At 43.5% G+C, this 11,741-nt stretch overlaps 1 protein-coding gene across 1 annotated transcript in view; it reads right to left on the bottom strand.

Annotated features, from left to right (window-relative positions):
• Nucleotides 1–11,741, bottom strand: part of LOC126408079 (histone H2B-like) — an 18,891-nt gene extending 7,150 nt beyond the window's left edge. The window contains exon 1 of the mRNA XM_050073443.1: nucleotides 11,646–11,741. Coding sequence (XP_049929400.1) covers nucleotides 11,646–11,741 — 96 coding nt within the window. The remainder of the gene's footprint in view (nucleotides 1–11,645) is intronic.

The following is an 11,741-nucleotide window of genomic DNA, read 5'->3' as shown; positions in this document are numbered from 1 at the left end:
AGAAAGTTGGTCCAGCTGGTGGGCAGTGCTTGGTGCTTCAGTCAATGGCGCCCGGTGACAAATATTCTCAACTCTGTGAGAGCACACGAGTTTAGAACTCCAAACTATCATGCTGCAGAAGTTATTTCTCTGCTTCTTAACAGTGAGACCAGTCAGTCAGAGTTTACAATGAACCTGGGTACAAATCCTAGTTGTCTCAGATTAGTTATTTGTGCTGTCAAAGTCTTTGAGAGCATAAATAGAGAGATGCTGAGCTTTTCAAATGACGATCAGTTAGTGTGTGCTCATACATCACCCCTTAAACCTGTCAAACACTGCTGGAGAAATTATAGTTTGTAAGTGTGCAGAAAGTATTTGTAGTTGTAGTAAAAATTGTCTAAATGAAAATTTTATACAACCTGTCACCTCGATTCTAATTTCTTCTGCATGAACCTGCTTTTATGATTCTGTTGCACTTTAAATGGAGGAGCACACACATGTTTTGCCCAGTAAGAGGGAAACCATGCCACCAAATAAAAGAAAAAGATCAGATAAGCGAGGACGGGACAAAACGTGAGTGAATATCGGCGTTACTTATTCCAGGTGGAAAGAACTCCTGAAGGAGAAGGGTTTCACAAGGGATGCGGAGGTTGCCTGCTTTCTGCTAGACAGGTAATTCAATCTGATATTTTAAAATAATTTTGGCTTCATGTTTGCAACTACTTTTCCCTCTCGTCTAAGTTCAAGTGACGGTTACATTTACGTGCTAACGTTATCCTAGCCTTGGCTAACGTTATCCCAGAGCTACAGCTAAATGGTTAGCCTAGCCTACAGCCTAATCTGTTGATTCCTCTCGCGCTGCTGCGAAGGCTGCCACCCTCTCCTCCTCCTCCTCTTCCCTCTGGGTAGCTGAGACACACCTCTTCGCCTGGCCATTCCTGTACCGCCTCTAACATTACCCCCTCGCCCCCTTCCTCTCCCTGGTCTTCCTCCTCTCCCTCTCCCTCTTCCTCATCTCCCTGTGTCCTGTGGAAGAACACTATTATAATCGTACCAACCTATATTTGCCGCACTGTGCTGTGACTATCACATAAAACGTGTTATTTTAGCATTACTGTGCTAATGCTTGTGTTACCAAAACAATTAGAAATAAAACACTCCTATATATCTCACAGATAACCTATATCTCACTAGTAAGCTATAACATATTGTAACATGGTTTAGATTCCTAAATAAATATTCACCTCGTCGCTAGATAGGCTACTCCTGAAAAACTCGAAAAACTCTGCTGTGTGCACAAGGCTTTTTGTCCTATGAGGCCACCGTCACTTACCCGACGGGAGGGGTGAGCACGAGTGAGCGCTGCAATCTAGAATTTGACCGCTGATGTCACTGTTACTCACCATTTTTACACATAGAGGCTTTAAAGGAGCAATAAGCGAAATTCATCATTTCTAGATTGAAGGAATTAAAAAATTGCTATGTGAAGAACTAGAAGTGTAATTTCATCTCCTCCTCCTCCTCCTCTTGGAGCCCTTGGCCCTCCCTCCCTATAAAAGGCTACAGCCAGTGAGCAATGGCAGCGGTTATTTTCGAAATGAAATGGCAGAGAGCGGAACATCCACCTGAAGACGACCAGGATCTGACATTACTTCTAAAGAAACAACGGTTGTTGGCAAAGAAGTTGTCGGATAAAGAAAGGGACAGAACTCGGATTAACACTGGCCTTGCATTTCCAAGGTGGAGAGCACTGCAAGAGCTAAAGGGGCTACAATCTGACTCGGAGCTAGCTCTTCTTCTCCTGGACAGGTACAACATAAAGTCAAATGTCTGTTTTAATTAGTGTTACAGTAACGTTAGGCACATGTCGCTATGTCGATTCAATTAAATTTAATGTTACAATCGTAGCATGGGTTAATGTCTGGAGCTTGAGTTATTAGTGGCTCGGTCCCAGCAATGGGTCAGGCGTTTTGGTTGTATTAGGTGAGTAGCCCGGCAGCTCAGCTAACATTTGCAATTAGCATTGTAAAATGTAGCCCGGCGGGCAGCCTGGCAGCTGTGTTTAGCTATTCCCCTGCCTACTTCAATGATGATGGTCCCTGTAATAAATGCAATATATTTGCTGAAATGGAGGCGAGGCTCAGTAACTAGAAGAGCTGGTAGAAGCGCTCCATAGCTGCAAGCTACTCCAATAGCCGTAGTAGCTCTAGTGCTAACTCTGGGAGCTAACGCTAACATTCCTCTCTTCTCCGTGAGCCCACCAGGCTCCACGCTAGAGCTCGCCGGAGCTGAGAAGCAGGCTTCCGGAACGTTAACATGGCAGCCGACTGGTGCTAACACTAACGTCCCCACGCTTCTCGGCTCCGACTCACTGAGCCTGGCGGAGAAGCGTGGGGACGTTAGCATTAATGGGCTGCCATGCTAACGTTCCAACTCTTCTCCGTGAGACCGTGAGCCCGGCTCCCGGCTCAGTTGGAGTTGGAGCGTTAGCGTGGTAGCCGAGTAGTGCTAAGGCTAACAGGAAAGCAGGGAAATAGCTAAACACAGCAGAGACCGAGAGTGAGTGAAAGACATTGCTACACAGCAGAGACCGAGAGTGAGTGAAAGACATTGCTAACTGCTAAACTAAGCTGGTTGTTTAGGTTTTATTTCCTCGCCCCTGTGGCGAGTGAATCTGCCTGCAGTGAAAGTGGGGGCTAACCGGTGCTTCCTCCTCATGCTCCACTTCACTCAGCTGCTAACACAGCTAGTTAGCCTCCGCTAGTTTCCCAGCTAGTGGCTCTCCGTTTGGATCCAACCGGAGCACCGAGCCCTGGTTTGTTATTCAGGTTAATGTGGGAAGAAGCAGCGGGTATATCGGGCAGCTGAGTGAAGCTGAGTGAAGCAGAGCCTGCGGAAGAAACACCGGACCGTCTGGATGTGATAGTCCGTGCTGCGGTACTCGTCTCGCCGGCACAGACGAGGCGAGTGGGGGGGTGTTGGAGAGCAGAGGTAGAGGGAGGTGTGGCTCATGGCAGCTCTACAGGCAGTGCACAACAGCGAACCTAGTGGTGAAACGATTTCGCTTATTGCTCCTTTAAAGAAAAAAAAACATGATGACTAAAAGTTGACTAAAATGTCATGAAACTGTTTTGTATTTTCATAGACTAAAACTAGACTAAAACTATGAAGGATGAAAATGACTAAAATGTGACTAAAACTAATAAGCATTTTTGTCTCAAAACTAAGACTTAATCTAAAATACCTGTCAAAATGAACAGTGCACCACAGTCAATTCTAGCAAATGCCATTAGAGGCAGTAGGAGGAGAAAGAGGGACATGTTTTTGTTTTGTTTTTAACCAGAGTATCTGTCTCATTTACATCTTTCAGACTAAGTTTCAGCAAATATCACACAAAGTTATCTTCATAAAAGTTAGAAAATGTACCTTTAATTTACCCAGTTAGATGTGACAATATGCCAGTTGCTTCTATGATGTCAAACTTCCTTTTCTCTCCTACTAAGGGTTGTTGGAACAGGCGTCAGACATTTAGTTTTTGTGAGCTGTATTTTGCTTCTGTCAATTTTGAATGAAGTGTGTTTTACAGTGATAAAATTACTGCTTTTTTAAATGGATACTGGTGTGATTGGCGATGATGATTTTGGGGCTGTCTGGGTAAACAAAGTAGTGAGGCGACATAGCTCACAAAGTCAAGACAATCATTAAGTTGTATATATGTAGAAGCCATTTGATTATCTGGGCATCGCAGATTGACATTCTGATGACCATGGCGGCAAAATCCTATCTGGCTGCCACCCAAAAATCGTTTCGTCTATAACTTTTGAAACAGATGAGCTACAAATGCAAGCTTGGTGGGGTGTCGGTGGCTTAGTGGATAGAGCAGGCGCCCCATGTACAAGGCTGTTGCCGCAGCAGCCCAGGTTCGACTCCAGCCTGTGGCCCTTTGCTGCATGTCATTCCCTCGCTCTCTCCCCCTTTCACACTCAGCTTTCCTATGGATTAAAGGCAAAAATGCCCAATGCATCTGAACCCCTAATTTCTATACTTCAAAGATGGTGGCCACCTAAAATAAGTTTTTTTTTTTTGTTTTTTTACTTGATGTTTATTTCATATTTGTAAGCATAAGAAACACAGTGGAATACTTAAATTTAGAATTTATTTTCAAATGATTTTATATTTTATTTATGCTCTCTAATTTTACTAAAAATGTAATTTATACACACATTTTTTACCTAGATTGAGTTGTAGGGATGAGTTGTTTCCATTGTATTTCCATGTTTGCAACACCACAGATATAATTAACACACAAGTTATAGTGAAAAATATGTTTTGTTACAATTGAGGGTAAAAATGAATGAATGAAAATGCAACAGTGTACTATTTGAATCGATTTATGAAAACATCCACTAATAGAAAAAATGATCTTACTCCTACAAAAAGGAGTATAACTGTGGGGAGCCTTTCCATAATGTTGTCAGACACTTAGAATAACAATTTGAACCTGTCAGTGGCAAAAACAAATGCTTTTAGTGGACGTGCATTTAGGGTGCATATGCCCCTGGTTACATTGCAGCCTGTTTTATCACTGCTGTTTGCTACGTTCTCACTCAATACTGGACCAATTTCAAAAATTGTTGTTCCCATTAGTCACCTAGACACAAAAACATTGGAAAATTGGGTCCAGGTTGAAAAATACCCTTTAAGGCAGGAAACCTCTGAGAGCAGCATACACTCAGCCTCCTCAGCATATTGGCCGAGCACAGCTGCACACACTTGGTTGCAAAAAACATCTAGCACCCCTCAAGTGAACTTTGATCCAGAGTTAGATTGCTGTTTGGCTGATATTGGCCACTTTTCTGAAGGAGGGTTCTTTCTGTTAACAGCCACATAAAGTGACTTCTCTTTTCAGTGTTATTTACAAATAGACACTCAGTTCAGTCAGCCAGCTCACGTGGAATGGATTGTCTGACTGAAATGTGTTTGACATCTGAGCTCGAACCTCCTGTCACGAATGGGGGATTCAGGCAACAGAAGGAGGAGGACTCAACTGCAGACAAATGCGAAGCACACACAGGAACATATGCACACACAAAAAAAATTCCGGTATAACAGACTTATGGGGACATACTGAGAAAAAACCGGAGGGAGTGGGGAGTGACGACATGCTATCAGTGATGGGCAAGCTACTTGGACAGTGTAGAAAGCTAAGATAACAGTGACTCTACATAAAAAAATAATAATAAAAAAAAACCTACATTGAAGCTAAGCCCAGAGAAATGTAGCAAGCTAAGCTACAAGAAAATGGCAAAAGTAGCTTTACTTTACTTATCCTCAGTTTCATTATCCTCACTTCTATCCAGACCTCTGCAGAAAAAAAGTCCTCTGCACTTAAGAGCTTTTCCTGGGAAAAATAGCTTGTAACTTTTGTGGACGCTACCGCGCTACTTGGTCAGTTAATCAACTTCACTAAAGAAAAGCTACAGAAGGTAGTGACGTTACCACCACACTACTGAGAAATGTAGTTAAGTTAGTAACATCGCTACTTGTAGTGATACCACTGCCCAACACAGAACGCTATATGGACAGAAGCAGCAAATGACAGCATAGCTCTCAAGTGAGCTGTGTGGCAGCAGGCATGTTACTGTAGCTAAAGAGTGAGCAGAGGACTAATGACTTTAGTTCGCCACCATAGTATGTATGACGTGTGTGCGTGTAGCGCATTGTTGCTCAAAGTGCAGGCCAATGGTGGCCCTCAGAAACACTTTGTGTGGCCCACATGCATTATATTTTAATTACTTGTGACCCATTTAAATACTTTCACTTTGAAAAGCTTACATCTAATACACTACTCAGCCCCTAGCATGTTATGCATGTTAGTGCATGTGTGTATCCCACTGGCAAGCTCATCATCGCTGCTTTGCACTGCGCTCATACAGTGGTTACCGCTGATATCAGGACGGCATCATCGTGGAAGCATGATGCTCATCCTCTGGTTCCCCTCTGGTTAACACTGATCCTCTGGTTCCCCTCTGGTTAACACTGATCCTCTGGTTCCCCTCTGGTTAACACTGTTAGCTCTGTCTACTCTGTCTAACACTGTCTATTTATGGAGTTAGCACTGTTAGCTGCTAGTCAACGGCTAAGTCACCTCCATGTTGAGAATCGTGTGCAGACAACTCACACACTCCGAATTATTTTAAAAACCAGTGATGTAGTCCAAAGACTGCGTGGGTTTTGAGTCACCCCTGAGCCCATGAAAACCTAAATTATAACATGACCCTGACTGTTTCCAACCAACATCTATCAATAGATTAAAATCAACTTACACCACTGATGTAGCTACTATTAACAGGGGCTATCTTCTCCACACATTGAGGTAGGTCACTGCCTGGAGCCCCCAACTACACAGAGCCCCTAACAGTTAATGATGCTTATAGAGAAAACATACATGTTACTATTTGATCTGATATTCATCCTGTAATATCTTACGAAATTCTCTTTAACCACTTTCATCACTGTCAGTTTGCCACATCCCACCCACTACTGATAAACCTTATCAATAGAACAGCCACTGTGGCAGCTGCGCTCCACTCACTTGTTGCTAAGGACTTGAGGTAAAAGGCAGTTCAACACAACATGAAACACTGAAATTGAGTCATTAGAGAAGATATTTTGAAAAGAAAAAGCAAGAGAGAAATTAGTACTTTAATTGTAACTCTCCTCAAGGTAATTTTTATTTTTTGTTGTTATTGTTGTTGCTCCCTCTGAGCCTGCCTCATCAATTACTCGTTAGTTGATGGAAGCACTAACCTCCCTTTTTTCTCTGACCCTCATGAAAACAGACAAAGATAATGATGGTACTATAAATAAAGAAAGCTGCTTTCGGGAAAGAGGGAGAGGTAGCTTGTAGCCTATTATAAAAAGAAGCTGCTTTCAGGAGGGAGGGAAAGAAAATGTGCAAAATATGGTCCAAGTGCTGGAAAAGTATTCAGATCCTTAAAGTAGAAAAACTGTAATATAAAAATGTTAATTTCAAGTCCTTCAAATTTAACTTGCGTTTGCGTTTATTACATACTCATGTTATTATCATTACTGACGCATTAACAAGCAACAATTGAATGGCGTTTCAAAAAAAATATGAATTACTGTATGCATGTATGCATCGGTAGTAGGGCGGCACAGTGGTGTAGTGGTTAGCAGGGGTGTTGCTAGGCATACAGGCCCCCAGTCAGAAGCCGAAAAACACTTTTGAGTTCAGCTATTTAACCTTTCAATTCCTCCTTCTGTAGCACACCAAACAAGTAAGCCTTCTACAAGAGGGAATATTACCAAAATAAGTGATTTACACAGTCTTACAATCTCACAAATCAACAGGTACAAAATAAAGAACAGTGACCCCCAAGAGGATATGCGGTTACGAAAATGGATGGATGGACGGATGGATAGTTGGATCTATAAGATGAGTTATATTCAAAGTAATATAAAATCAAAAAATATGAATAAATGCACTTAGTTACTGGTACTTTTTTCTTGCTGGTCCAATGAGCATTTTTGTCAGAGAACCACAGAAAATAACAACAGGTAATTGATTGCATCCATGGCAACCTGCAGCCTCCTTAAAGCCCCCTCCAGTGGCATTTGGCATTTTTAAGATATTTTATATATTTCTGAGTCATTTCTGAGTCTAGTGGTGAAAAGGTATTTTGCTTAAATGTATGCACATAACTGGAATATTTCCATTTACAGTCCAGTACAGTGGCTTATATTCATGATATTGTATGGTGTAGCCAGAGATAAGGGGAACTTGGTCATGAATAGTTCCTTGCTACATTTCCCAAACTCCCTTGCATGACCCTGTGTTTTTTGGTAGATCCACACACAAAATATTTAAGTTAAAATACCAAGATTACCTTTTTTAAAAATTGCTCAAATTACTGGGGTATTACACTGCTCAGCCTCCCAGGAAAAGTTTATTCCAGGGTGCTGAAAAGGAGGCTCTGACCGATTGTTGAACCACAGATTCAGGAGAAACAATGTGGATTCGTGGGAGTTTGCCCTTCCAGTCTACATGTGTTTTGTGGACTTGGAGAAGGCTTACGACCACATCTTTCAGAGTCTTGTAGGGGGTACTGCGAGATTATGGGATAACGGGGTCGTTGATACGGGCCATCCGGTCCTTGTACGACCAATGTGAGAGCTGCGTCTGCATACTCGGTGTAAAGTCAAACATTTTTTCAGGGGGTGTTGGCCTCCACCAGGATTGTGCGTGTGTGTCATGGACATGGTCTCGAGGCACAGTTGGGGGGAGGAAGGGGTCCGGTTTGGGGACCTCAGTATTCGCATCTCTGCTTTTTGCAGATGATGTGGTTCTGTTGGCTTCATCACACCTTGACCTCCAGCATGCACTGAGGTGGTTTGCAGCAGAGTGTGAAGTTGGGATGAGAATCAGCACCTCCAAATCTGAGGCCATGGTTCTCTGCTGGAAAATGGTGAATTGCCCCCTCCGGGTTGAGAGAGAGCTACTGCCTCAAGTGAATCGAGATCAAGTACCTCTGGGTCTTGTTCAAGAGTGAGGATAAAATGGAGCATGAGATGGATCGATGGTTTGGTGCGGCGTCTGCAGTGATGCAGGCGCTGTGCCGGACCGGTGAAGAGGGAGCTAAGCCGGGAGGCGAAGCTTTCGATCTACTGGTCCATCTACGTCCCAACCCTCACCTAGGGTCATGAGCTCTGAGTAGTGACCAAAGAAGGGGATAACAGATATAAGCAGCCAAAATGAGTTTCCTTCGTGGGGTGGCTGGGGTCAGCCTTAGACATAGGGTCAGGAGCTCAGACATCCGGAAGCAGCTCGGAGTAGAGCCGCTGCTGCTTTGCATCGAAAGGGGTCAGTTGAGGTGGTTTGGGCATCTAATTAGGATGCCTTCTGGGCACCTGCTGTGTTCCAGGCATGTCCCACTGCTAGGAGGCCATAAGGCAGAACCAGAACACACTGGAAGGATTATCTCATCTGGCCTGGAAATGCCGTGGGGTCCCCAAGAAGCAGCTGGAAAGTGCACTGGGGAGAGAGACATCTGGGGTGCTTTGCTTGGCCTGCTGCCCCCGCTACCCAGCCCTGGATAAACAGATGAAAATAGATGGACCAAGATTCCCACAGAAATTATCTGATTCTCTGAACTCTGAACCCTCTGAATATTGTAAAACTGGGGCAGTAAAAATCCAAGAAAAACATATCTGTGCTGTTCCTAGACATATTACTTCTTTCTTGACTTAGGTTGAGCAGTTCCTGGCTGTCATTGATATTCACTTGTTGAACTAGTTTATGTGAATGAATTAACATAATATAGCATTAGGATATGAGTAATTATGACCATGGAAGCATGAGAAATATATAGAATATAGGTGTAGTCAATGCAGTATTTCTAGCGAAAATTGCTTGCTTGATTTATTTGAAACTGTTGAGAGCTACATGAACCACAAGACGATGGTGGTGCGATCAAAGTGTGGTGCAACTCACGTATTCAAATGGCCTGATACCACTTATTTTCCATTTGTACTTTGTCAGCTCGTCAAAGCTGCTATGCTACATTGTTGTTTCATGCCTGTGTTTATCGGCCACCTGCAGCTGCATCTGCACCTGCCTGTCTGCCTGTGCCTGCCTGTAAAGGTATTTCTTGTAAGTTATGAGTCACTGAAAATGTTAATTGTTTTTTCGTGGACTATCTGCATTTGAGTCTTTTCCTGCTGCCTCACACACACACCAGCTGGGACAAGTAGATATATTCAGAAATAGTACAACCAGTGTTCAGGATTTATACCCTGGGACCATGCCTGTACCAATTTTCATTGGAATCCATTTAATAGTAAGATTTTAACTCTGGACCAAAGTGAACCGAAATTACTATCCTAGAGCTAACATTGCCAAAAAAAACTTCAGTCTGCAAACTTTTTTTTTCCCCGTCCAGACTAATTTGGAGGACTACTTCAGTTTTTGCTCTGAAACACCTAAAAGCCAGACAATCGTTAAAGGCTGCACCACTCAGGAGACTGTGGGGTTTAATCTAGGAGCTTGCATTGTTCACTTCACTGAAACTCTGGAGGCAGCGCTCACTGCTCAGCTCAGTATTGAATCAATCTTTCAGCAATATACAAAGCAATTATCCAAACAACTGAGGACAAGGATAAGTACTCTCTCTGTGACACTTCAGATCAGTGTGAATTCCATGTGAATCTAGATGTGATGTTATATAAGGTTCATCATAACTGACTCTTTATCACCCAAGTTGATTAAAAAGATTGAAGCATTAAAGCAACTTTTCTTTGTTTAGGTTAAAATGCTATTAATAAGCTGATGGCACACTGGAATGTAAGTGAATTCCACCAGAAATAAAAACTCATAATTATACCATTCTCATATGGTTTTAAGAAAACTCCGACCAATCATTGGTTTCGGAACGAATGCAATGATTGGTCGGAGTTTTCTCCTGTCCTGTCTGTCTTCCCCACGCGGAAGCCTCCAACTGATGTAACCGCTCACGTAACAGCGCCGGCAGTGCTGTGACAGGACGCGGAAGCGGGGGAAGCGCGGAAGGGTTAACTCTAGGCTAAGAGCTATCCCCATCAAACCAGCTGTTCCCAGCGTCCTTCTGGCGAACGTCCGAAAATGGATTACATCCGACTGTGGAGATCCACTCACCAAGGAGTGAGGGACTGCTGCGTCCTTGTGTTCACTGAGACATGGATGAATGGTAACATATCAGACTCCAGTGTTGAGCTAACAGGGCTAACACTACATAGAGCAGACAGGGAGGCTGCATCATCTGGTAAGCTCTGTGGTGTATACACAAACAATTCATGGTGCAGTGATGTGAAGAGGATCTCCCAGCTCTGCTCTCAGGATGTGGAGTCTTTGACTGTGGAATGTCGACCCTTTTCATCTTATGGCTGAAGTGTACTTGCTGCACAAAACGCATGCGCATGCACTTTTCATGCACGTTTAGCTGCCACGCATATTTTGCGGTCGTTTGGCACGTAGACCGCACACTTTGCTGTGAGGTAGCGTGACGCATATGCGAGATGCAATATTGACATGAACACTAGCACGTGCACGCGCACACACACACACACACACACACACACACACACACACAGACCAAACTCTCTCGCTCACCCTCTGCCATTTTCCACATGCTGTTTTTGAAATCTTCCGCGATCACCTGCCCCTCGCATTATTCGTAGTTCACCTACTTGACTTGCTTATTGAGTGAATAGAAGAGAGGAGGGGAGGGGGCAGTATTGCGCATGCGCGGCTTCCGGGTGCGTTTGATTTGCAACACAAGACAACGAGAGTAAACTGACAAGAAGCGCATAATCGTTTTATGTCGATTATTTTGTTTTCATAATCGTTGAAAGCCCAAATCATAATCTAGATTAAAATTCGATTAATCGAGCAGCCCTAGTGGAAATATTCCCTGTGCTTTTCCTCATCGATTGCTCGCATGGGTAAAACAAGGGAAACAAACTCCCCATGTGATTGGTTAAGGGGCTGCACATACCATCTCCAATGGTGGCGGAGACGACGCCTTTTCCTCTGCCGAGATCTTAACAGCTATAAAATTATGATCTCCTCTTCATCGAGAGTGTCCATGTTTGTGTTTATCCGGAAATACACTGTCACTGCCTCCTTCGCTTTTCGCGACCTCTGTGTCTGAGTACTGCGGTCTACCTCTAGCGGAGACCACCAGTATCAGGCGTTTTGGCTGCAT

Source organism: Epinephelus moara, chromosome 20 (genome assembly GCF_006386435.1).
Source record: "Epinephelus moara isolate mb chromosome 20, YSFRI_EMoa_1.0, whole genome shotgun sequence".
NCBI classification, from domain to species: domain Eukaryota; kingdom Metazoa; phylum Chordata; class Actinopteri; order Perciformes; family Serranidae; genus Epinephelus; species Epinephelus moara.
Note: the sequence above shows the minus strand (reverse complement) of the source record. Positions and strands in the feature narration are given on the sequence as shown.